General features: G+C 44.2%; 2 protein-coding genes and 1 long non-coding RNA gene across 6 annotated transcripts in view; 2 read left to right on the forward strand and 1 right to left on the reverse strand.

Moving 5' to 3' along the window:
• The window catches only part of LOC307215182, a 207,672-nt gene that overhangs the window by 20,706 nt on the left and 160,933 nt on the right, over window positions 1–26,033 (forward strand). The window lies entirely within an intron of this gene.
• LOC307214688 (uncharacterized protein) overlaps window positions 1–26,033 on the reverse strand; it is a 193,246-nt gene that overhangs the window by 15,710 nt on the left and 151,503 nt on the right. The window lies entirely within an intron of this gene.
• On the forward strand, window positions 366–24,167 carry LOC307214692 (uncharacterized protein). Of its 2 annotated transcripts, XM_079973565.1 has the most exons (6): window positions 366–407; window positions 1,594–2,086; window positions 2,283–2,364; window positions 2,649–2,731; window positions 3,621–3,747; window positions 21,174–24,167. In XM_079973565.1, exons 2-6 carry the CDS (start codon window positions 1,685–1,687, stop codon window positions 23,096–23,098), a joined length of 2,619 nt encoding a protein of 872 aa, XP_079829691.1. In that variant the 5' UTR covers window positions 366–407; window positions 1,594–1,684; the 3' UTR covers window positions 23,099–24,167. The 2 variants fall into 2 exon arrangements, with proteins under 2 accessions (XP_079829691.1, XP_079829692.1); XM_079973566.1 differs by lacking the exons at window positions 366–407; window positions 1,594–2,086; window positions 2,649–2,731 and having other exon boundaries at window positions 2,324–2,364.

Genomic DNA, 26,033 nt, shown 5'->3' on the forward strand with positions numbered 1-26,033 from the left:
CAATTAATAAAAGTTAGGGTCGTCCTTTGTTCGGGGCTTCCATCTTGCTTCACCTCGTGGGCGGTGGAAGTCCTGTCGCGACAGTCTTTTCCTTAAATAAAGACCGAGCCTACTGGCTGCTGTTTTGCTCTGAATTGCTCTGGTTGGTGTCTTCATTTGTCCAAGAGAGCCCTCGGATTTTCCGGTAACAAATAAGAATATGAGAGAGGGCTGAGCGAGGGAGGACTCGGCTTGGCAAGGGTTAAAGGGAAGTGAGCTGCCTTCCTAGAGAGGACAGGAAGCAAGGGGGGGCAGGTCCTCCAGAGCCAAGGCCCCTCCCTCCCCAGTCCTTTCCTGCAAGGAAGGGGGGGGTGTTGCTTTGGGGTCTCTCCTGCAAGGGCTGCCTCGCTCTCCCCTCCTGGGATCTGGTGAGTCTCCTCTCTCTCTCTCTGGGATCTGGTGGGGGTCCCAGGGCTGCAGCAGGGGAGGGGGCCTGGGGGGCCTGATCTGCTCCTGCAGGGGGGGGGGACCCCAAGTCAGGGAGGAGGAGAGGGTCCTGCCAGGGAGGGGCCAGGTCTGAAATGCTCTCCTTCCTGCAGATCAGAGGATCCCTGACTCCCACGAAATCTCCCTCCTTTAAACAAAGGGGTCCCTGGGACTTTAACTCTGTGTGACGTTGCTCAGCGTCATTGCACAACGGAGGAAACATGGGCAAATGGTTTCCAAAGCTGGACGAGAAGGTGGACTAGCCCCCCCCCAAGAAAAAGGTGGGAGAGAAAGGGCAGGAGTAAAGAGAGGGATCCCAGCCCAGAGTCTGGCTGCTGCATTGGGGACCAGTTTCCCAGTCATCTCCCAGGGCAGCTCCCAACAGAGGCCACTGCAGCAATCCCCTCGCACCCAGAGCAGGGCATCCCAGGACCACATCCTCTCTGTCCCAAGGGGATTGTTGATGGAAAACCAGCCGGAAATGGACGCTGCTACTCACCGAGCCTCCAGGGACCTGGGCATCAATGGCTGTGTGTGTGTTCAGCCATCTAAGAGAATAATAATAATAATAATAATAATAATAATAATAAATTAGCCGCTTATATTTCAATGAAGGTGTCTTTGGCCCCACCCACTTGGCCCTCAGGGGGTTGGCCAGATACATACCTGGCCCTAAGAGCAAAGAAAAAGGGACCCCACCCCAGGAGACTGTCTTGAGAGGGGCAGAGAATCCAAGTGCAAGAAAAGGAGACAGAAGCAGGGGTGGGGGGGTGGGGGGAACAACTCCTGAGGACCCCCACCAGGTGAGGACCCCCACTAGAGCCAAGCATCCATTTCCCACAAGATACAAATGACTCCTTTGTCATTCGGTTCTGACTTCATGCATTGACTGGAAGGCAGCAGAAACCAGGTTGATTAATCTGGCAGAAATCCCTTCAGTTGCCTCCACATTCTGCATTGCTTGAAGGCTAGAGATTTATTTCTTCTCCTCTTCCTCCTCCTTTTCAAAAAGATAGCTCATGGTCTGGGATGTGGTGCAGTCCAGCCCTGGTTTCCAGCAAGACTCAGGGAACCATTTCCCCCCCTGTCCTACAAATTATGTAACAGAACAATGTATTTGCTTTGTAGGATTTGCTAGAGCTTCTCATTTAGATGGACAGAACTTGGCAGAAGACCAAAAGGTTCCTTCCGATCTCACAGAGGCTTCCTGAGAGCAGAGATGGGTGAGCGAGACTCAGCTGGCCCTGGAACAGGAAGAGGCCATGCAAGCCAAACTGGGAGCAGTGGGGGTTTCTGGGAAAACTCTGTGCAGAAGATCCATGGTGAGGAGGACACTCTATGCTCAGAGGTGCAGAGCCAGCAGGTGAGACAGTTCTGCTGCGAGGAGGCCAAAGGACCCCGAGAGGTTTGCAGCCGACTCTACCACCTTGACCATCAGTGGCTGAAGCCAGAAAGGCACACGAAAGCTGAGATGCTGGACCTGGTGATCTTGGAGCAGTTCCTGGCTGTCCTTCCCCTGGAGATGGAGAGCTGGGTGAGGGAATGCGGAGCGGAGACCAGTTCGCAGGCGGTGGCCCTGGCCGAAGGTTTCCTCCTGAGTCAGGCAGAGGAGAGAAAGCAGGTGAGAGAGACTTTCCTCTGGATACTCCCAAGGGGCTCCAAACAGGACGGAGAACATCCCATAATGGTCTGCTGATGGCCCATCCTTTTTTTTGGAAGACAGCCATGGAATGACATCTGACACCCTTCAAGTCTTTGTCATTCTCTTTCTAATATTTCTCACCATTCTCCATTTTGAATCCTTGTTTCTTTCTCAGGGAAAGGATCTCTTTGCAGAAATGGACCTGGATTCCTGTGAGGCAGAGAGGCCTCCATTGGACACCAGAGTGAGGCCACTGGGTAAGGAGGAAGGTGGGTTTTCTCCACTGGTCTCATTCTGTTGGTTTTCCAATTCATCTGAGGGTTCTTTTCATCTTGTTTTGGGGGGAGACAGTTGGGAAGAAGGGTCCAGAGGAGGGGAGATGTATTTCTGCACAAACAAACATATGAAATGGGCACAAACATCCAAATGCACTCAGCAGGTAAGTTTTTCTCAAAGGCCCATCTGTAGTTAGAGATGCCCTGTTTCACCTGTGAGAGAAGCAGGCACTCCTGGCGTCCTGCTTACCTTTTTTCTCTTGCAGGTGACAGAAGGATGCCGGCAAGACCTCCTGATCCGTCTTTTCATGGGGGCAGAAGGGAAGCAGTGGCTGTGGAACCAGATCAGGTCAGGGGAAGCTGCCTTGTGGGGACAGAGGCTGAGGGATGGAGCAATGTCATGGACTGGTTGGGCACAGAGTAATGGTGGGAGGAAGCAGCCGGGGAACCAGGAAGGGAAGACGGCTCAGAGCCCAAGGAGTGGAGGTGGAGGAAGGATGAGCAGTCAGAGGGAGAAGAGGGAGAAGTCTGGGAAGAGGAGGTGTCAGAAGCTGAAGGGGAAACAGGGCTTAGTGAGCTGGGAGACTCTGTGGCATAATGCAGTGCAGAATCAGAGGCAGAAGAGGAAGGAGGCGAGTGGGAGAAGAAGGTCGAGAGGCTGATGTGAGTCAGGAGAAGGAGGAGCCACCGGTGGCTCCCTCTCCTTCTGCCAGAAGCCACCCTCCCTGCTTGTCTCTCAGAGCTAGTAGACGAAAATAGGCTTATTTTAATTAATCACTGAATGCTAAAATTGTTTTCTAAGCAGTTGACAAACAAGAACAAATAGTGGCCTGGATTCACCTAACCAGCCCCTTCAGATGAAAAATGGGGCCTGCCCCCCATTCCTCCCCCTCTCCATGCCACCCTGAACCGCTGGAATTTGGCTCTAGGGCATTGGGAGGGAACCTTCCTGGAACAGCTCAGGAGGAGAGGAGAAAGTGGATCCTTCCATTGGGGAAACTGGAATGCTTGCGTAAGCAGAATGACTTGGAAAACACAAGGCGGAGTAACACCTATTTGCACAAAGACAAATACCCATAATTAAAACGCAGAAAAAAATAAGCACCCGTAATTAAAATGCACAGCAAAGCAATCCTATTGAAACAACACTGCAATTAACAGGAAGGAAACCCCAGAGCATTGTGGAGCAGATCATATTTCTGCTGTCTCAGAGGCGGACATTTCACTTTTTCTTTTAGGGTCCAGTGTGCTTTGAAGATGTTGCTGTTCGTTTCACGGACGAGGAGTGGGCGTTGCTGGATCCTGACCAGAGAGCTCTGCATAAGGACGTCATGGAGGAGAATCGTGGGATCGTGGCCTCTCTTGGTAAGGCTCCCTGTGGGATCGTCCTGTCTGCCTGGAAATTCAAAAAATACGTCTATAGACCAACCTCACATATTTTCACAGAGCTCAATAGTGGCCCCTACAACACCTGGGAACCTAACACCCCCACAGTAAACAGTAAATTACAGTTTTCTCTTTGAACAATCTTCCTCAGATTATTCCTTTTTCTACCACGATTGGGCTGGTCTGAACTGCCCAGGCTATCTTCAATGTCAGCTTCAGAATTGTTAGGAAAGATAGTAGCTTCAGGTTTTCTGCTTTTGTTTTTGCTCCTGTCAGTCTTGGGTTGACCCAAAGAGATGACTGACATTGGAGATGGAGGGGATGCCATGACTGGGCCAAACAAAATTCATCCCAGAGAAGAGCTAGGCTTATGGAATCTCAGGTAGTAGTAGCAGTGGTGGTGGTGATGATGAAACAATGGTACCTCGGTTTACAAACTTAATCTTTTCCGGAACAGGACTGTTCTTAAATCAAGGTACCACTGTAGTAGTAATAATAATTTTTGTTTATACCCTGCCCATCTGGCTCCATTCCCCCAGCCACTCTGGGCGGCTTCCAACACACATATAAAAATGAAACATAAATAATAATAATCTGATCCCATATATAAAGAACTTTAACTTTAAAATGAACAACTTATACTAGTGGCCAAAATTGTGGAAACCTATTTTGAAAGGTGTATTTCTGAGGTTTGGTGGCTCATAACACTACTTTTGTGTGGAGTAATACCATAAAATTATATAGCAATGGAAAGATAATTTAATGAAGAATATAATGCAATGAATTTTATGAAGGAGTATTTATTAGAAAAGCAGTCATAAAGAAAAAATGTGAAACCTTTGGTAACCATTGGTAACCTTTAGCTTTAATTACGGCCTTACAACGCCTTCCCATGAAGTGAACCAAGTTTTTAGTTTTGCAGCTGTAATAATGTGAAACCAAGACTGAATTATTGTCTCTGTTCATTGGGCTTTATTGCTGGGTTGCTTCTGAATAACAAGTTTCTTTAGTCGGCTCCAAAGATTTCTGATTGGGTTAAAGTGTGGGCTATTCAGTATGGACTAAAGTGTGGGCTATTCAGGTTGCCATTAGTATGCTGATGACACCCAACTCTATCTGTTGATGGATGGCCATCCTGACTCGGCCCCAGACACACTGACCAGATGTTTGGAAGCTGTGGCTGGATGGTTACGTGGGAGCCGGTTGAAGCTAAATCCTTCGAAGACAGAGGTCCTGTGGCTGGGACGGGACGATATGGGGTTGGGGGGGGCAACTCCCATCTCTTGCGGGGGCGCAATTAGTGCCAGCACCGTCTGTTAAGAGTTTGGGTGTAATCTTCGACACCTCCCTTTCCATGGAGGTGCAGATTGCAGCTATAACAAAGGCGGCATTTTTCCATCTTTGCCAAGCTAAGCAGTTGGCTCCTTACCTCTCTCGCCCTGACCTAGCCACTGTGATCCACGCGGCGGTCACCTCCAGACTGGATTATTGTAACTCGCTCTACGTGGGGCTGCCCTTGAGACTGACCCAGAAACTCCAGCGGGTGCAGAATGCTGCAGCGAGACTCCTTACGGGGTCTTCGCTGCGAGATCACATTCATCCGGTGCTATACCAGCTGCACTGGCTCCCAGTGGAGTATAGGATCAGGTTTAAGCTGCTGGTTTTAACCTTTAAAGCCCTATACGGCCTAGGACCCTCGTACCTACGGGACCGCCTCTCCTGGTATGTCCCACAGAGAAACTTACGGTCTTCAAATAAAAACATCTTGAAGGTCCCAGGCCACAGAGAGGTTAGGCTGGCTTCAACTAGAGCCAGGGCTTTTTCGGCTGTGGCTTCGATCTGGTGGAACACTCTGTCACAAGAGACTAGGGCCCTGCAGGACTTGACATCTTTCCGCAGGGCCTGCAAGACAGAGCTGTTCCACCAGGCCTTTGGCCAGGGCACAGCCTGACTCCCTCCTTTGGCAATCTTCACGGAGCTCTGGCCCAATGGTTGCCATTGGTTTGATTTGAATTAATTTTATAATGAATGATTTTAGAGTGTTGTGTTGTAGTGTTGTACTGTTTTATTGTTGTTAGCTGCCCTGAGCCCGGCTTCGGCTGGGGAGGGTGGGATATAAATAAAATGTATTATTATTATTATTATTCCCAGGCCATTCCAGCAGTGAAATATCATTATCTTGAATGTACCTTTTGCACACAGCAGCAACATGACATAGAGCTGAATCCTGCTGAAAATATATAAATGCTTCGGTATCTGGGAAAAGATCCCCTGCGGAACACTTCAGTTTGGGCTCACGTATTTCGTTTATGCATTTTCCCGCATTTATATTCCCATTATATTCCCGCATTTATATTCCCAAATTCTGCCCACACCTTTTGCTGCCATACAACCCCAGATCATCACACTGTCTGGGTGTTTCACAGTCGGTGCAATGCAAGAAGAAGCTTCTCTGATTCTTCTCTTCTCCGATTAAAGAAACTCGTGTTTTTCATGCCATCACTACCAAGCAAGGTAGTGTCCTTTTTAAAAAAAATAAAGTTTTTTATTTATACAACAAGAAAAAAGAAAAAAAACACAAATACCAAATTACACACAAATTACAAAAATAACCATAGACACATAATTTTCTTAGCAAACAAGAAAACATCTATTGGTCTTAACACTAAAGACCCAACCTCCCGTCTATTCCATATTTCAAATTCATATTACTTATTGCCAATACACACTTTTATCATAATTAAACTTATTCTTAATAAATCTAATTTCTTATATCTACCTTGCAACTATTACTGAAGTTCCTCGAATGCTGCGACAGAATTTAAACTACTATATTTATTTCTCAGATATTCTTTGAAAACCTCCCATTTTGAAACAAATTCCTGTTTTGATTTATTCTTTTTTTTTCTGATAAACCATCTAATTCGGCATATACTGTCAGCTTTTGGATCCAATCTTGTATAGAGGGGATTTCATAACTCTGCCATTTTGCTGCGATCAAAACTATTGTTGCCGCCGTCACATATAAAAAGATACCCTTCCTCTTTTGTGGAATATCCTAATCTGTTATTCCCAGGAGGTAGGCCTCTGGTTTTTTATTGAAAGAGATCTTTAGCTTTTTTTGCATTTCTGCATGTATACTCTCCTAGAATACCTCTATTTTCCTACATATCCACCACATATGGTACAATATTCCTGAGTCTCTGCATCTCCAACTATTACTTGACACATTTTTATACATTTTGGAAAGTTTCCATGGTGTTAGATACCATCGATGTTGCATTTTTTGAAAGTTCTCTCTAATAATGTAACAGTTTGTGAATTTCCAATTGATCTTCCATAAATTTTCCCATTGGGCCATGGTTATTGAATGGCCAAAATCCTGGGACCACCTCACCATTGCCACTGTTACCTCCTCCTCCTTGACTGTCCAGTCAAGGAGGAGTCGATAAGTTTTGGAAAGAGTTTTTCTTTTAGAATTTACAAGAATTTACAAGATCAGATTCGAATCGGGACATTTCTGTTGAGAACCCCTTTTGTTTGTCAGGTGCTTGTTCCGTGTTGTAATGGTTATAAGGGGTTACTTGTGCGTAAGTTGCCGTTACTTTCGGCTAGATTGCCTGGCTAACCATGCCTTGGCTGACAGCCCTCCACTCCGTGACCGGTCAGTCAGTGGGCGTTTCTTGAACCTCTTCCAGCATAGAAGCTGTTTGACGCCCAGTCTCTGCCTACTCTCCCTGTGCGGAACCCTTCTGCGCAAGGAAGGACTGGGCAGAGGTGTGCCTGCGCTCTCTCCACTATTTTCGGGCGAAGAGTCTTGGAGACCCCTCTCCGAATCCTCCATCTCCCTCCCTTCTCTGCTGGTGTTGCGCTGAATTCTTTCCCCTCTGCTGGTCCCCTCTCCTGCATCGCTCGGGAGCCTTGCCTCCACCTCTCTCTCCGATGTCAGTTCCCTGACATCCACCTCCCTCCCAGGACCCCCTCCACCCCCGGCCCAACCCTGTGACATAACTTCGTCTCCCTCTTCAGCCGACGATGCAGGGAATCCCTGGAAGGAGCTGCTGTCGTCCTCCGAGGACTCAAACCCCGCTTCCCACCCGCTCCGATTTCTTCGTGTGGGACGGGCTTCCCAGTCCGATTCCTCCTCCTCTGATGCTTCTCCTCCTTCCTCTTCGGAAGTGGGAAAACCCACAAAATCCTCTTCCTTGTCTGTGGTCCCAAATTGCTCCTCCCAGAATCTCTCTATCGGTTTGGGCATACCCGGATACCTGTCGTGGAACTCCTCCACAAGATATCCATCATCTATCTCCCCGCGGGAACCCACGTGTTTTCTGACTCGGGTTCTCCCTCCCAAGTCACCAGGTACTCCACTTGCCGCCCCCGCCACCGTGAATCTAGGATTTCCATAGCTTGGTTGTGGTGTTCCCTCTCCTCTACCTGCGGGTGTCTGATGCCTTCCCCCTCTCCCCCCCAGAACTCCCGTTCCCCTCTGTATGGTGAGAGTAGGGACCTATGAAACACCGGGTGGATTTTCATGCTGTCTGGCAACTTGAATGCCACAGGGTTCACTTGCTGCGTTACCTCAAAGTGTCCCAGCTGTTTTGGCCTTAGCTTGCAGCCTCCCTTAAAGGGTAGCCCTTGGGTGGACAACCACAGCCGGTCCCCCACCCTTATAGTCTCCCCTTCCCGGCGGCGCTTGTCTGCTTGCCTCTTGTAAACTTCCTTGGCCCTTTCCAAGTTCATCTTAAGTTGCTGGTGCAGGGCCTCCATTTCTTCCACAAACTGTTCTGCCGCAGGCACGCTCCACCCTTCCTCCCCCCTCCCAGGAAAGGCCCTGGGGTGACACCCATAATTGGCCATAAACGGGCTCATTCCCGTGGACACATGCTCAGCGTTATTGTACGCAAATTCAGTCAGCGCCAGTCTCTTTACCCAATCGTTCTGTCTCTCGTTGACATAGCAGCGTAGGTATTGCTGCAAAATACTGTTCGCTCTCTCTGCTTGCCCGTTGGTTTCCGGGTGTCTCGCCGTTGAGAATCCCACCTCCACCTGCAATAAGTTCATGAGCCTCCTCCAGAACTGTGAGGTAAATTGTTTCCCGCGATCCGAGATGACCCTCGAAGGAGCCCTATGCAGCCTGAAGATGTGATCAACAAACAACTTGGCCGTTTCCTCTGCCGTTACTGCATGTGAGCAAGCTATGAAGTGGCACATTTTGGTTAGCAGATCCACTACTACCATGACTGCTGTCTTCCCTCTAGACTTGGGCAAATCTGTCATAAAATCGATAGATACCACCTCCCAGGGTCTTCCCGGTGTGGGTAAGGGTTACAGCAACCCTGCGGGGGCAGCCCTCTCCCCTTTAGCCCATTGGCAGCGGTCGCACCCACGTACATACTCTCGTACATCTTCCCTCACCCTTGGCCACCAGAACTGCCTGGTAACCAGCAACATGGTTTTGTGTTGACCAAAATGCCCCGCCGTTGGGTTGTTGTGAAGCTGTTTGAGCACCCTTTCCCTCAAGGTCTCCCCTGGTACGTACATCGCCCCCTTGTAGTACAGCAGCCCTTCCCTTTCCTCAAAGCCTCCCTGGTTTTCCCTTGCTTCCCGGAGTTCCCTGATTCTTGTTTGAGCGAATTCGTCGTGGCGAATCAGCTCGGTTAGTTCTCGTTTCCCAACCAACGCTCCCCCACACACCCATCGTTCCTCTGGGAACATGTGTCTGCCAATTGGTCCCTTCTAATCATGTTTAAGAGAACCTCCAGGACCGATATAAAAAGCAATGGAGAGATTGGGCAGCCTTGTCGTGTTCCTTTCTCTATCTTAAATTCTTCCGTCACTACATTATTCAGAATTAATTTAGCTTTTGTTCTGAGTAAATTGCACCTATGCCGTTTTCAAAACCTTGACCAACCCCCATCCCCTGTAAATTCTTCTTCATAAAACTCCAAGAAATATTGTCAAAGGCTTTCTCCGCGTCTACAAATATCAGAACTGCTTTAGTATTAATATTCACTTGTAGTTTCTCTAAAATGTTAATTATGTTCCTTGTATTGTCAGACAAGTGTCTGCCCGGGAGAAAGCCCGCTTGATCTTTATGAATTTCTTCTACTAACACCTTTTTTAGTCTTTTAGCCAAAATATCTGCAAAAAATTTATAATCCACATTAAGCAAAGATATGGGGCGGTAGTTCTTGAGCTGTGTCTTCTCAGACTCTGTTTTCGGTATAAGTGTAATATAAGCTTCCTTCCACGACTCTGGTGCCTTTTCCCCTTCCAATATTTCATTACAGACTTCCTTTAAGGGTTGTACTAACCATTCTTTCAGGGATCTATAATATCTTGTTTTTTTTTTTATAATAATTTTTATTAATTTTCCACACAAATAATAAAGAACAGTATAAAACAATACAACTTCAAGCTCATCAGTTCATACCCTTCTTTCTTTGACTTCCCCATACCTCCCCATCCCTGCATCCTTGTTTAATAATTCTTTAGCAACCCTTAGGTCCATTGTCTTAATTCCCTTTCATAAAAAAATTTCTTAAGTTTTTTTTTTGTTTACTGCTGCAATTCTTTACTTCTTACCCCCTGACATCTTAACACTCCTCAATTTTGCAATTATTTTTAAGATATATTTTGAATTTCTTCCAGTCCTCTTCCATTGTCTCTTTCCCCTGGTCCCGGATTCTGCCCGTCATCTCAGCCAGTCCCATAAAGTCAATCACCTTTGTTTGCCATTCTTCCAGAGTAGGTAGTTCTTGCGTCTTCCAATACTTTGCCAGTAGAATTCTTGCTGCTGTAGTGGCATACATAAAGAAAATCCTATCCTTCCTTGACACCACTTGGCCCACCATGCCCAAAAGGAAAGCCTCTGGTTTCTTAGGAAAAGTCCACTTAAGGACCTTCTTAATTTCATTATAGATCATTTCCCAGAAAGCTTTAACCCTTGGGCAGGTCCACCAAAGGTGGTAGAAAGTGCCTTCAGTCTCATTACATTTCCAACACTTATTACTAGGTAAATGATAAATTTTTGCAAGCTTGACTGGGGTCATGTACCACCGGTAGATCATTTTCATAATATTTTCTTTTAAGGCATTGCATGCAGTAAATTTAATACCGGTGGTCCATAACTGTTCCCAGTCAGCAAACATAATATCATGACCGATATCTTGTGCCCATTTAATCATAGCTGATTTCACCATTTCATCCTGTGTATTCCATTTTAACAGCAAGTTATACATTTTTGATAAGTTCTTAGTATTGGGTTCCAACAGTTCTGTTTCTAATTTTGACTTCTCTTTCTGAAATCCTATTTTCCTGTCCTGTTTAAACGTCTCATTTATCTGATGGTAGTGCAACCAGTCTCGAACCTTTGGCTTTAATTTCTCATAACTCTGAAGTTTCACCCTTTCGCCATCATATTCTAAAATCTCATGATATTTTGGCCATTTAGAATCCATATTAAGCTTTTTTACTTCCCTAGCTTCCATTGGTGACACCCACCTAGGGGTTTTACTTTCCAACAAATCTTTATATCTAATCCAAACGTTATACAATGCTTTCCTTACAATATGGTTTTTAAAGCTTTTATACACCTTTACCTTGTCGTACCATAAGTATGCATGCCAACCAAAACTATTATCATACCCTTCCAGATCCAAAATGTCAGTATTCTCAAGAAGTAGCCAGTGTTTCAACCAGCAGAAAGCTGCTGATTCATAATAAAGTCTTAAGTCCGGCAGGGCAAACCCCCCTCTATCCTTTGCGTCAGTTAAAATCTTAAATTTAATTCTGGGCTTTTTGCCCTGCCAGACAAATTTTGATATGTCTTTCTGCCACTTCTTGAAACAGTCCATCTTGTCCACAATCTGCAACGTCTGGAACAAAAACAGCATTCTAGGCAATACATTCATCTTGATAGTAGCAATTCGGCCTAACAAGGAAAGTTTCAACCTTGACCATATTTCCAAATCCTTTTTAACTTCTGACCAACATTTTTCATAATTATCCTTAAATAAGTTCACATTCTTAGATGTTAAGTTTACCCCCAGGTATTTTACCCTTTTTGTTATTTCCAAGCCTGTTTCATTCTGAAAACTCTCTCTTTCTTCCATTGTTAAATTTTTTCCAACACTTTCGTTTTTTGTTTATTCAATTTAAAACCTGCTACTCGACCAAATATTTCAATTAGTTCTAATACTCTTTTAGTACTAGTATCTGGCTGTTGCAAAGTCAATACTAGATCATCTGCAAATGCTCTTAATTTGTAGTGTCTAACTCCGACCTGAACTCCTTTAACCAACTGGTCCTTTCTAATCATGTTTAACAAAACCTCCAGGACTGATATAAAAAGCAAAGGGGATATTGGGCATCCCTGCCGTGTACCTTTTTCTATAGGTATTTCTTCTGTTACCACATTGTTTACAATTAACTTGGCCTTTTGTTGAGAATATATTGCACCTATACCGTTTTCAAAGCTTTGGCCTACCCCCATCCCTTGGAGATTCTTTTTCATAAAAGTCCAACAGATATTGTCAAAGGCTTTCTCCGCGTCCACAAAAATCAGAACTGCTTTCCTGTTAATGTCAACATCCAGCAACTCCAGAATGTCTATAATGTTCCTCACATTGTCTGACATATGTCTACCTGGGAGAAAGCCTGTTTGGTCCTTATGAATCTCTTCTATCAACACTCTTTTCAATCTTTTTGCCAAAATGTCTGCAAAAATTTTGTAATCCACATTGAGTAAAGATATAGGGCGGTAGTTTTTGACCTGGTTCTTCTCAGTCTCTGTTTTCGGTATAAGTGAGATGAAAGCCTCTTTCCACGATTCAGGTGCCTTTTTCCCCTTCAAAATTTCATTGCAAACTTCCTTCAATGGTTGTATCAACCATTCTTTCAGCATTTTGTAGTATTTGGCCGTCAGGCCATCTGGTCCTGGTGATTTTCCCAATTTCATATTTTGGATGGCACCCTCTATTTCTTGTTCTGTTATTTCCTCATTTAAGATCCTTTTACTTTGTTCTGGAATTTTTGGTAGACCGTATTTTCTGATAAATTCTTCTATTTCTTGTTCGTTGATTGGCCCTTGTGCATACAATTTCTTAAAAAAACTTTGAAAACAATTGTTTATCTCATTGGGTTTGTAGATAATTTTTCCATCCATTTCTAGACTTGTTACAGTGTTCATTTTCTGCCTTTTTTTCAGTTGCCATGACAGAAGTTTCCCGCATTTATCCGCTGATTCAAAAGTTCTTTGTCTCATTTGCTTTATCTTCCATTCTATTTGTTGGTTCATGAGCTCCATGTACTGCATCTGATAAAACTTTATTTCTCTCAAAATCTCATGGGACTTTGGTTTGGATCTCAGCTTCTTCTCTCCTTCTTTTATTTTTTCTAAAATTTTTTCCTTCTTCTCATTTTGTTGCTTCCTCTTTATAGAATTTTGTTGAATTAGAAAACCTCGCATCACGGCTTTGCTTGCGTCCCAAATTATTCTTTTTTCCACATCTGTTTTCCTGTTGATCTCAAAGTAATCTTTTAATGTTTTAAGGGCCTTCTTGTGGATCTCTTCATCCTTAAATAGGGTGTCATTCATTCTCCATCTAAAGGATCCAGTTGTTGTTAGTTTCATCTCCATCTTCACCGCATTATGGTCGGAGCACGTTTTTGGACATATTTCTACTTTTTTTGTTCTTGACGCCAGACTGCTAGAAATCCAAATTTGGTCTATTCTTGTCCATGTCATTTTTGCTTCAGAGAAGAAAGTTCCCTCTCTCTCTAGAGGATTCCTTGTTCTCCAAATATCAATCAAGTCCATTGTTTCAGTCATTTCGAAAAAGGTCTTTGGTAGTCTCCCTTCTTTTGAAATCACTTGTCTCTGTGCTTTATCCATATTTGTTGAGACAACTCCATTCATATCTCCCATCATTAGGATTTTATAGTCTAAAAAGTCAACTAATGTCTCATGCAACTTCCTAAAGAATTCGGCCTTCCCCTCATTTGGGGCATATACTCCAACAATCAAAATCTTTTCTCCTTGAATTTGTATTTCAATTGCCAGGTATCTTCCTTGTTCATCTTTAAATATCAATTTTGGAGCCAATTTTTCCTTTGCATAGATCACCACACCTCTTTTCTTTACTTTGTCTGATGAGATAAATTCTTGACCAAGTCTCTTATTTATCAGTAATTTCCTATGTATCCTGGCAATATGGGTTTCTTGCAAACATATTATATCTAATTGTTCTCTCTTCAAAATGTGAAAAACTTGTCATCTTTTTCGAGGAAGGTTCAAGCCGTTACAATTCCAACTAAGGAGTTGCAGAGACATTTTGTATTTAAGTAGCTGTTCCTCCAACTGCTCCAAGCTTCTGCTCTTCCTCCGATGGTGGTGGTAAAAGTCCAAATGACAGATTTGCTATATCAGGTGGTTCCCCCTCCTCCACAGTTCCTTTCTGCAAATCCGCCAGGTATCTCTCCAGAAATTGTTCTTTGTCCTGAATTGTTTTTATTTTAATCTTTCTTCCTTTAAAGTTAAAGGACAATCCTTGTGGGAACTCCCATCTGAATGGTATGGTGTTTTTCTTCAGCAGATCTGCTAGGCTTTTATAATATGTTCTCACCTCTAAAATATATTTGGGAATGTCCTTAAAAATCTGTATTTGACAGTTTTGGATCACCAGTGCCTTTTGATAATGCAAGTTCAATATTTTATCTCTTTCTTCTTTTGATCTCAATGTAATTAGACAATCCCTTGGTTTTTTATCCTGCTTTCTGCCCAGTCGAAAGGCTGTTGTTATCTCAAATTCATCATCTTCCTCCCATTCCTCTTGCCAAAAAGCTATAATGTTCTCTGTAAGGAATTGCACAAGGTTGTCCCCTTCCCCTTCAGGAACCAATCTAAGTTTTAGGTTCTTCTCTTTACGCTGAAGTTCCAATAAGGAGAGGGCTGCATCATGCTCATTCACTTTTTTAATAATAGGCCCAAACTTTTCCCTTGTCTCTTCAGCCGTTGTTTTTGCACTTTCTGCAATCTTTCGTGTTTCTGAATTCTCCTGGATTAATCTATTTATAGAATCTGTGTTAGATTTTACACTGGCTGTATTCACATCCAGTCTTGTTGTCAACTCTGTTAATTTTTTAGAATTCTCTGTCGATAGCTTTGTCAATGCTTCCAGGGATTGATTTATTTTAAGTAGTGCCTGAGTCATAGGATCCATAGAAGCTGATGTTTTTTCCTGTGCAGCTGATACAGTTCCTGATATAGAGCCCCTTTTCTTGTGGGATTGTTTTGCTTTCTGCCTTGTTACTATCTCTTCTGTAGGGGCACTCATATCCTCAAGGTCGTTTTCACAGAGTTGATTTCCAAGTGGAAAATCCCACTGTTACTTTTCCAAGTGCAACAATTTCACTTAAAACCCTCTAGAGGGAGCATTCAATTGTATCCAAGTGGCAAGGAGAAAGAAAAACAAAGAAGCAAGGAAGTATAACAGTAGCCAGTAGTTTCCAATATCCAAACCGTAACGTCTCTATCTTCTATGTTGCCAAAATACAACAGGGTAAATCTGAGGTCCAGTAACTTTGTTACAAACAAAACCCCACTTTGCAAGGTTTGACAGTCCACATCCCGGTGTCTTATTTGGGCAGCCCGACCTGGGGGGGGGTTTGGCAATGGAAGGTCTTAATTTTCCAGTAATTTTCCAGCAGGTTAACAATGTCCCAATCCCTTCCCCCCTTCTCCTGCCAATCTGGGGGGAAGTTTAAGTCCGATGTCAGTTTGACAGCTTAAAAAAATAGAAAGGTTCCCTTCAAATGCAGCTTGATTTTCGTTGCTTTGTCTCTCATGCAGCTCCGGGAAGGCAGACTTCCTTAATTTATGCCTTTCCCGTTTTCAGCCAAATTTCTAATTTAATGTCCCGTTACTTTTTCAGTCTTACTCACGGGTGCTGTGGTCAAATTCCAATTGCAGGAAGGAATCGGCGCTCTCCGTTCATGGCGACGCGGCTTCACTCCGCTAGCTGGGTGACGACTCTCAGCACCGCGCTTACCCCGATGCCGCTCAGAAGCCTTTAAAAAGGCTCCTTCACAGTGCCGGGGGGCGCAAAAGGTGCCCACCGAATCTCCTTTGTTCACAGGCTCCGCGCCTGTGATTTTAGGGGTCCCCCGCTTGCCGTAGCGGGTAAGACCCGAACTAGCGAAGCAGTCCTGCCTCGGAGCTCGAGGCTCGGACCGCCATTAAACGCTGGCGCCGACCGGAAGTCGGATCTATAATATCTTGAAGTCAGACCATCCGGTCCTGGAGATTTGCCTAGTTGCATGTTCTGGATGGCCCCTTCTACCTCCTGCTCCGTTATTTTGTAATTCAACATTAGCTTATTTTCTTGAGAGATTTTTTGTAATCCATTTGTTTTCAAAAATCGATCAATGTCCATTTCTTTCTGCATCTCCTGTGTATATAATTGTTTAAAGTACCTCTGGAAGCACTTTCTGATCTCCACTGGATTCTGTATATTCTTTCCTTCCACTTCCAAGTTTGTAATGGTATTGAGTTTTTGTCTTTTTTTCATTTGCCAAGCCAGCAGTTTTCCGCATTTATTTGCCGATTCAAATGTCTTTTGTCTCATCTGTTTAATTTTCCATTCTATTTCCTGGTTCATCATTTTCATATATTGTACTTGATATAACTTTATCTCTTTCAGAATCTCCTGTGACTTTGGTTTCGCTCTCAGTTTCCTTTCTCCTTCCTTTATTTTCTCCAAAATCTTGTCTTTTTTCTCATTTTGAACTTTCTTCTTAATCGCATTCTGTTGTATCAGAAATCCTCTCATAACCACTTTGCTTGCGTCCCAAATTACTCTTTTTTCAACAGTGGTGTTCATATTTATCTCAAAATAGTTGGGCCTTCTTTGTCACTTCTTCGTTCCCAAACAGTGTCATTCATCCTCCATCTGAAGGAACCAATTGGTGTTAGTTTCATTTCCATCTTCACAGCATTGTGGTCGGAGCAAGTTTTAGGGCAAATTTCCACCTTTCTAGTCTTCGGAGCCAGCCCTCTAGTCACCCAAATTTGGTCAATTCTTGTCCATGTCATTTTGGCCTCAGAGAAGAAAGTTCCCTCTCTTCCCAAGGGGTTCTTCATTCTCCAGATGTCAACTAAATCCATATTGTCAGTTATATCTAAAAAAGTTTTTGGTAGTCTACCATCCTTGGTAACTACCTGTCTCTGTGCCTTGTCCATATTTGTAGACACCACTCCATTCATATCTCCCATCAGAATCATATTGTAATCCATATAGTCCATCAGAGTCTCATGTAACTTTTTAAAAAATTCTGATTTCCCCTCGTTTGGTGCATAAATGCCTACTATCAAAAATTTCTCTCCTTGTGATTGGATTTCAATTGCAAAAAATCTTCCTTGGTCATCTTTAAATAAAAATTTCAGTGATAGGCTCTCCTTTGCATAAAGTACTACTCCTCTTTTTTTAACTTTGTCTGATGAAATAAATTCATGTCCCAGTCTTTTATTGCTCAATACCTTCCTGTGTAGCTTTATCACATGTGTTTCTTGTAGACAAATCAAGTCCAATTGTTCTTTTTTTAATAAATGAAAGACTCTTTGCCTTTTTTCTGGGGAGTTCAGTCCATTAACATTCCAGTTTAATGCTTGCAGTGCCATGATGTAGTTACTTTGATTTTCCTCCAACTGCGCCCAATGCTTGCTCTTGTTCTGTCGGTGGTGTTGGTATCACTTTCATTGGGCAGTCCAGTCCAAAGGATAGTGTTGCCATGTCCACTATCGGTGATCTTCTGTCCAATACTTTTTGCTCTAGTCCTCTATCTGGTGATCTTCTGTCCGATGCTCCTGTCTCTTTTCCAAGTTCCTTCTGCAGATCTTCTTCGTAGTTACTCAAAAACTTTTCTTTATCCTCAACTGATCTTATTTTTATTTTCCTTCCTTTAAAACTGAAGGAGAGGCCTTGGGGAAATTCCCACCTGAAGATGATTCTGTTCCTTCTCAGCAGGACAACCAGATCTCCATAGTTGGACCTAAGGTCCAAAAGATGTTTCGGGATATCTTTGAATATTTCCACTCTTGACTGCTGTATTACCAAGGTCTTCTGATAGTGCCGACCCAGAATTTTATCTCTCTCTTCTTTAGATTGGAGGGTAATCAAACAGTCTCTTACTCTATTCTTCTTCCTTCCTCTTCCAAGTCTAAAGGCACTCACAATTTTAAATTCTTCTTGTTCCAAATCCAAATCCCAAAACTCTGCAAATTCCTGCGTGAGAAAGTCTATCAAACTACAGTGGTGCCTTGCAAGACGAAAAGAATCTGTTCCGTGATTCTCTTCGTCTAGCGGTTTTTTCGTCTTGCGAAGCAAGCCCATTAGCGGCATAGCGGATTAGCGCTATTAGCGGATTAGCGGCTTTTAGCGGCAAAGTGGCAAAGCGGCTAAGAGGATATTAGCAGCTATTAGAGGCTATTAGAAAAAGGGGAGAAGCGAAAAAAAATCGCAAGACTCGCAAGACATTTTCGTCTTGCGAAGCAAGCCCATAGGGAAATTCGTCTTGCGAAGCGCCTCCAAAACGGAAAACCCTTTCGTCTAGCGGGTTTTTCGTCTTGTGAGGCATTCGTCTTGCGGGGCACCACTGTATCCTTCTCCAATTCAGGTACAGCTCTGATCCTCAAATTCATCTGTTTTTCCTTAAGCTCAATCATAGAAAGCATTGACTTGTGGTCCTCAAGTTGCCTCTGTAGATCTGGGACTCTCTTTGTTTCCAATTGTGTTACCTTGACTTCCACGGCAGCAACTTTTCCCCTGGCTTCCTCTGCGGTCTGTCGGATCAAAATAGATTCCTGTATCAATTTCTGAATGGTTTCTATGTTGGTATTCACCTTTTGTCCCAAATTATTTATACTTTCTGTATTTAAATCAATTATAGTATTTGCAGCATCCACCTTCGCATTTGTTGCATCCACTTTCGCATTTGTCGCATCTACCTCCTTATTGAGCTGCTCTAAAGATTCATTTATCTTACCTAATGCAATCGCTAGAGCTTCTTCTGATGACATTCCTCTTGGTTTGGATTGTGTTGGTACAGCTGCAGGTGAGGCAGAAGGACCAGATGCTGACGCTCTTCGCTGCCAAGGCTTCCCAGATCTTGTTGTTTTGTCTGGGAGTGACGAATCTACTTTTTCTTTCCCATCTGCCATAACACTTAAAAAGTCCAAGGTCAGTCCCACAATCACACAGTTTTATCTTACAAGTAGAAAATTCCCCTGATCCAACTCTTGTAACAGTTTCAGAAACTTCCTCTAGGGGGAAACAGTTACAATCCGTACTTGTATTAATCCAAAATAACGCCTTTTAAAACACAGCTCAAGCAGGAAAGTTAGTTTCAATTTTCAGTTACTTTTCTTCCTTTTTAGGATCAAAAGGGGACAGCTAAAAACAATGTATCTCTCTTACTGAGCTAGCTGTCAGCGGATGATCTATTCACAGTCAGTGCGCATTTCAAAGTACGGCAGTCTTATTGTCCTATTGGCAGCCCGTTCCCAGGTCCTGAGTGGTGGAATTTTAGCTTCCTTCCCTCTCCCTTGCAGGTATATATAGTCCAAAACTCTTCTCCTGCTTCCAGGGGGGGGGGGTTTACTATTTTTTGGTGTTGAAAAATTAGTCCTTTCCGATCGGCTTTCCAAGACTTTAGCTTGCAGCCTCTTTGCTTTGATCTATTTACAAAAGCGGAAGGCGGACTTCCTGTTTATGCCTCCCCGCTACAATACTAAATTGAGTCTTTTTTTCCTTTAAAAGTTTCCAATTTGTTCTACTCACGGGTAGTTGCTTTTAGAATCCAATTGTCCACAGGAAAAAGTCAGCGCTCTCCGGCAATGGCTGTGCGGCTTCGCTCCGTGGAAAAAGCAGTCGATTCACAGCACCGCGCTGCTCACCCCACTTCGCTCCGGAGCCCCAAAATCGGGTTTCCCTGCGAGTAGGGGAGGTGCAAAAGGTGCCCGCCGAATCCCACGTTCACAGGCTTCACCCGCCTGTGATTTTGAGGGGTCCCCGCCTTCACCGTGGTGGCCAGACCCGGTTCCCACAGAGCAAATTCCTCCTGGTCAGAGGAATTCCGCCATTACCGACGGCGCTAACCCGGAAGTCTCCATCAGGTCTTTATATTTTTCCCATACAGCAAAGAGTGACTTTCTTATTATATGGTTGGTAAATTTTTTATGAATTTTCGCTTTTCCATATATCAGGTAGGCGTGCCATCCCCAACGATTGTCAACCTTCCAGGTCCAGGAGGTCCGGATCCTGCAACGTGCACGAATCCTTTTAGCCAGGTGAAACAGGCTGCCTCGTAGTAAAGTTTTAGGTCGGGTAGGGAAAAGCCTCCTCTCTCTTTTATGTCTATTAAGATCAGGTGTTTAATCCTAGGTTTCTTCCCTTCCCACAGGAATTTGGAAATTTCTCTTTGCCATATCTTGAGACAACCTGTCAAGTAAGGTAGTATCCCATTGTTCCGCTGTCCAATTAACATGGGTTTAATCTTTTCAACCTTTGCTTGAGAGATAACAAAGGCTTTTCCCTTACAATTCTAACATTTAGACCAGTCCTTGCACTCAACTTCCCATTACATTGTGCCATGACATCTTGTATACACCCAGATGATTTTCTTCTGTCATGTAGGCACAGTCTCTCCACTCGTCCATCGTCACTTGCCTTTGTACACATTCCCTGCCTTAACAAGTCTGATTTTGTAGTGACTGAGTCTCCTTATACCTCTTCAAAAATATAGAAAGGCCCACTTTGGTTAAGTTTTCCCCAATCTCTCTTCTAATTTCTCCATAACTGTAGCCTTCTTCACTTAATAGTACAATCTTACTTTCTGGGGACCACTCAACTCTTTGTGCCATTTCAATAATTTTATTATGTTTTACACCCTCACTAAATGAAAGAACACACCAAACCAACCAACTTGATAGCAATCACATAACACACTGACAAAAGTCAACCAAAGCAAGTTGTGCTTTCTTTTTCTGGTTATTTGGCTATACTTTTGATAGAATACGGGTAATTGAAGAAACTTTGTTGGATTGCAATCTCGATTGCATTCTTGATTGAATTATCTTTCCACTGATATATAATTTTATGACATTACTCCAAATGAAGTGGTGTTATGAGCCAGCAAACCTCTGAAATACACTTTTTCCCAAAAGTCTTTCACAATTTTGACCACTACTGTATATCAAACAAAGCAACATTCAACAACTCATCAGAATCTCAAAATAAATATGTTGGTTAATGACAAACAATACAGGTAATGAACACACACCCAACTCCCTTCAGTTCTTCTCCATTTGTTCCTGAGGCTCTAATCCCTTTTTGTCTCCATTGCAGATTGTGATGAATTGGAAATCGAGAGCAAAGGTGACCACGACAAAATCCCCAGAGAGGAGAAGCCACGCAAAAATTTGGAGTGTGGAGAAAGCTGTAGTCAGAGCTCCAATTCCACTTCCCATCAACAAAATCTCATTGGAAAGAAAGTCTATCAGTGCATAGAATGTGGAAAGAGCTTCACTGATAGCTCCTCTTTCACTTCCCATCAAAGAATTCATACAGAGGAGAAACCCTATCAGTGTGTGGAATGTGGAAAGAGCTTCAGTCAGAGCAACGATCTCATTTCCCATCAAAGAATTCATACAGGGGAAAAACCCTATCAGTGTGTGGAATGTGGAAAGAGCTTCACTCATAGCTCCTCGCTCACTTCCCATCAAAGAATTCATACAGGGGAGAAACCCTATCAGTGTGTGGAATGTGGGAAGAGCTTCACTCATAGCTCCTCTCTCACTTCCCATCAAAGAATTCATAGAAGGGAGAAACCATATCAGTGTGTGGAATGTGGAAAGAGCTTCACGGATAGCTCCAATCTCACTTCCCATCAAAGAATTCATACAGGGGAGAAACCCTATCAGTGCATGGAATGTGGAAAGAGCTTCACTCATAGCTCCTCTCTCACATCCCATCAAATAATTCATACAGGGGAGAAACCCTATCAGTGTGTGGAATGTGGAAAGAGCTTCACTCACAGCCACAGTCTCACTTCCCATCAAAGAATTCATACAGGGGAGAAACCCTATCAGTGCATGGAATGTGGAAAGAGCTTCACTCATAGCTCCTCTCTCACATCCCATCAAATAATTCATACAGGGGAGAAACCCTATCAGTGTGTGGAATGTGGAAAGAGCTTCACTCATAGCTTCGATCTCAGTAAGCATCAAAGAATTCATACAAGGGAGAAACCCTATCAGTGTGTGGAATGTGGAAATAGCTTCAGAAAGAGCTCCCATCTCACTTCACATCAAAGAATTCATACAGGGGAGAAACCCTATCAGTGTGTGGAATGTGGAAAGAGCTTCACTGATAGCTCCAAACTCATTTCCCATCAAAGAATTCACACAGGGGAAAAACCCTATCAGTGTGTGGAATGTGGAAAGAGCTTCACTCACAGCCACAGTCTCACTTCCCATCAAAGAATTCATACAGGGGAGAACCCCTATCAGTGTCTGGAATGTGGAAAGAGCTTCACTCACAGCCACAGTCTCATTTCCCATCAAACAATTCATACAGGGGAGAAGCCCTATCAGTGTGTGGAATGTGGAAAGAGATTCAGGAAGAGGTCCGATCTCACGTCCCATCACAGAATTCATACAGGGGAGACGCCCTATCAGTGTGCAGAATGTGGAAAGAGCTTCAGGATGAGCTCCTCTCTCACTTCCCATCACAGAATTCATACAGGAGAGAAACCCTATCAGTGTGTGGAATGTGGAAAGAGCTTCACATGTAGCTCCTCTCTCACTTCCCATCAAAGAATTCATACAGGGGAGAAGCCCTATCAGTGTGTGGAATGTGGAAAGAGCTTTACTCATAGCTTCTCTCTAACTTTCCATCAAAAAGTTCATACAGGGGAGAAACCCTATCAGTGTGTGGAATGTGGAAAGAGCTTCACTCATAGCTCCCATCTCACTTCCCATCAAAGAATTCATACAGGGGAGAAGCCCTATCAGTGTGTGGAATGTGGAAAGAGCTTCACTCATAGCTCCCATCTCACTTCCCATCACAGAATTCATACAGGGGAGAAACCCTATCAGTGTGTGGAATGTGGAAAGAGCTTCAGTCAAAGCTCCAATCTCATTTCCCATCAAAGAATTCATACAGGGGAGAAACCCTATCAGTGTGTGGAATGTGGAAAGAGCTTCAGGGATAGCTCCAAACTCACTTCCCACCAAAGAATCCATACAAAGGTCGGAAAAAACATTATATAGCTTTAGGAGCCAGGCAAATCCGCACCTTTTTAACCAGGACTTTTTCTTATTGACATCTAATGCTATTTTAACATGTGATGTTTTGTGTTTTTATGTTGTGTTTTTATGTTCTAAGCATTCTGAGACATGTGGGTGTAGGGAATACAGCCACTCTTAAATTCCTAGGGGTCTTTGCCCCCCCCATAAAATATTTGAGGAGGCCACCCCCCAAGTTTTCTTTGTGTTTTTTTTCAAATGCAACATTTTATTCTTCTGCTACTTGCCATACAATTTCACTGTCAATTTGCCCTTTTAAGAATTTTTTTAAAACCGCACAAACGTCATGAGAAAACAAAATACAAGAAAATACAAACATGGACAGGTCCCATCTTTGCGGGCAAAATGGAAAAGTTGCTTTGAAGCAGGCTTTCCCAAACTTGGGTCCCCAGCAGCTCCCGGACTACAGTTCCCATCGTCTCTCCCCATTGGTCCTGCTAACTAGAGATGATGGGAGTTGTAGTCCAAAACCAGCTGGAGACCCAAGTTTGCTTTAAAGGGAAAGTAGACTGGCCTTTTGACACCCTCTGCTGGCCAAAAGCACTGCCCCAGAATCTGAACCACCCCCAGTACTCCTAATTGGAATTTATAGAGCACAAAACTGAAGTCTGATCGGCACTTCAACCTCTAGGGAGCTTCTAGGTGCTTTCTGCACCAGCTAGAGTACCCACAGAATTGTGGCTTCTACTGGCAACACACACAGGAGAACAAATGAAAGACAAACACAAGGGGCAGGGGAAAACCTGGAAAGGGCCATACCAAATGGACACAGGTAGAGGAGATGGAATGCTAGAAGTGTTCTCCAGGGCAAGCGGAGCTGCTGGGAAATTGAACTACGGGCTCAAAATATTACTTTTTTAAAAAGTCACTGCCATTATAGGCATTGCCATTCAAATGGCACGCATGCATCATGTGATTGATAGTGCAAGGCGGGACTTACCTGGCCCCCACCAATATTTTATTCAAGTCGGCACCACTGGGTCGGGTGGTTTACAGATTAAATAAATACATAAATCGCCTCCCTTTGCAAATATTCCAGCTTGTCTTTATCCTCATTTATTCTTCTTTAAAATGTATTTGCCCTTCATCTGAAGATTTTACATTATAAGCATACAGGATGAAAGCATGGCTTTCTCAAAAACAAGACAAGCCAGAGAAATCTCTTCTTTTCTTTTTTTGGATGGAGTTACAAACTTTGTTGATCAGGGAACTGCTTTGGAAGTAGTGCATCTCGATTTCAGTAAGGCTTTTGACAATGTCCCCTGCGACATTTATGTGAGGAAGCTGGTAAAATGAGGCTGAACTTGGTAACTGTTAGGTGGATTTGACTGACCGAACCCAAAGAGGACTCCTTCATGGTTCCTCCTCATCCTGGGGAAAAGTGACCAGAGGGGTGCTGCAGGGTTCTGTTCTGGGCCTGTTGTTCAACGTCTTGATAAATGACATGGTTGAAGGAAATGAGGGGATGCTATCACATTTGCAGATGACACCAAACGGATCATGATGGCGCCCTCTCTCTTCTTCAGCAGCAGACAGGGAGACACAGAACAGTGCAAAAGCACAGCAGAGCGGAAGAGATAAGACTGACGTCTGTTCTTACACTTCCCAAGCCTAGGAAAGTAAACAGGGGCATGTGACATACTAGCCACATATCCAGCAACGGGAAGAGTGAATTGCTAACACAGCAGACATGATTGCAGGTGATATAAGGGGGAAAATCTGCTCCTTTTTCCTTATGGGGTACCCAAGGGCCCATATACAGTCCTTTTGTAGGTTCTCTATCAGTAGGAGAAAATAACAGACCAACCAGAGAATATTGAGAAGCAAAGCAGCTAGTAAGCCTGTTCTTTATTAACTGTTGCAACAGGGTTCTCCGAGCCATGTGTGCAAGCCCTTATATAGACATTTTTAATTGCCCAACCTGGAGTTCAAGACCACCCCCAGAAACTGTCAGGATATGAGTACAATGCAGCTGCAACCAGGCAGCTCAGTGTTTACATCATATGATGTGGCTAGTCCTGGGAAAGAATCTTCCAGGCAGTTCAGGGGATTCACAAGGCTTTGTTCTCAGTGTAATATGAGACCTTCCTGTTGCGTATGTGAAGGAAGTCTGTGTCACTTGCTCGGAGGAGACTGAACTGATCGGACATGTTTTTTGTGGAGATGTACAGTCAGAAATAAACAAGATGTAAAAAGCCTTTCTGACTATCTTCTTTCTCCTGCTGGTATGCAAAGGGGGTGTGCATCTTCCATTCCGGGGGATGTCGCCTATCAAGATCTCCCTGGACTGTCCGGGATGTCAGCCAGAGAGGATCACCCACCGGTAAACAGGCCCCGGGAGCAGGGAGAGAGGCCAGCCTCACCCGAGGGGGCAAGTTTTCCAACAGAAACATCATACCTACATCACAGAAAAGGCGGTCTACAACAGAAATCTGAGTGTTGTTTTTACCTTGTCTGCCAGGTTACCTGTTAATGGCCACTTGACTAGATTACCATATTTTTCGCTCTATAGGACGCACTTTCTCCCCTCCAAAAATGAAGGGGAAATGTGTGTGCGTCCTATAGAGCGAATGCAGGCTTTCGCTGAAGCTATCCGCAAGCCTTTGGAGCACTGCGGGAGTGCCCACCAGGCTCCGAAGGCTTGCGGATAGCAGCCTGAAGCCTGAAGCCCGGGGAGCGCAGTGCCAACTGCGCTCCCCGGGCTTCAGGCAGCTATCCGCAAACCTTCAGAGCGCTCCCCCAGCCCACAAGCTCTGGGAGCGGCGACAAGGCTGTACAACCTTGCCTCTGCTCCCAGACCTGTTCTGGGGCCTGGGGTCGGGGGAAGCTCGGGCTGCCCCAGCCCCATGGCTAAGAACGAAGCCGCACGCAACCTCTCATGGATGGAAAGTCTTGGCTT

This window comes from Podarcis cretensis (assembly GCF_951804945.1).
Source record: "Podarcis cretensis genome assembly, chromosome: 4".
Lineage (NCBI taxonomy): Eukaryota > Metazoa > Chordata > Lepidosauria > Squamata > Lacertidae > Podarcis > Podarcis cretensis.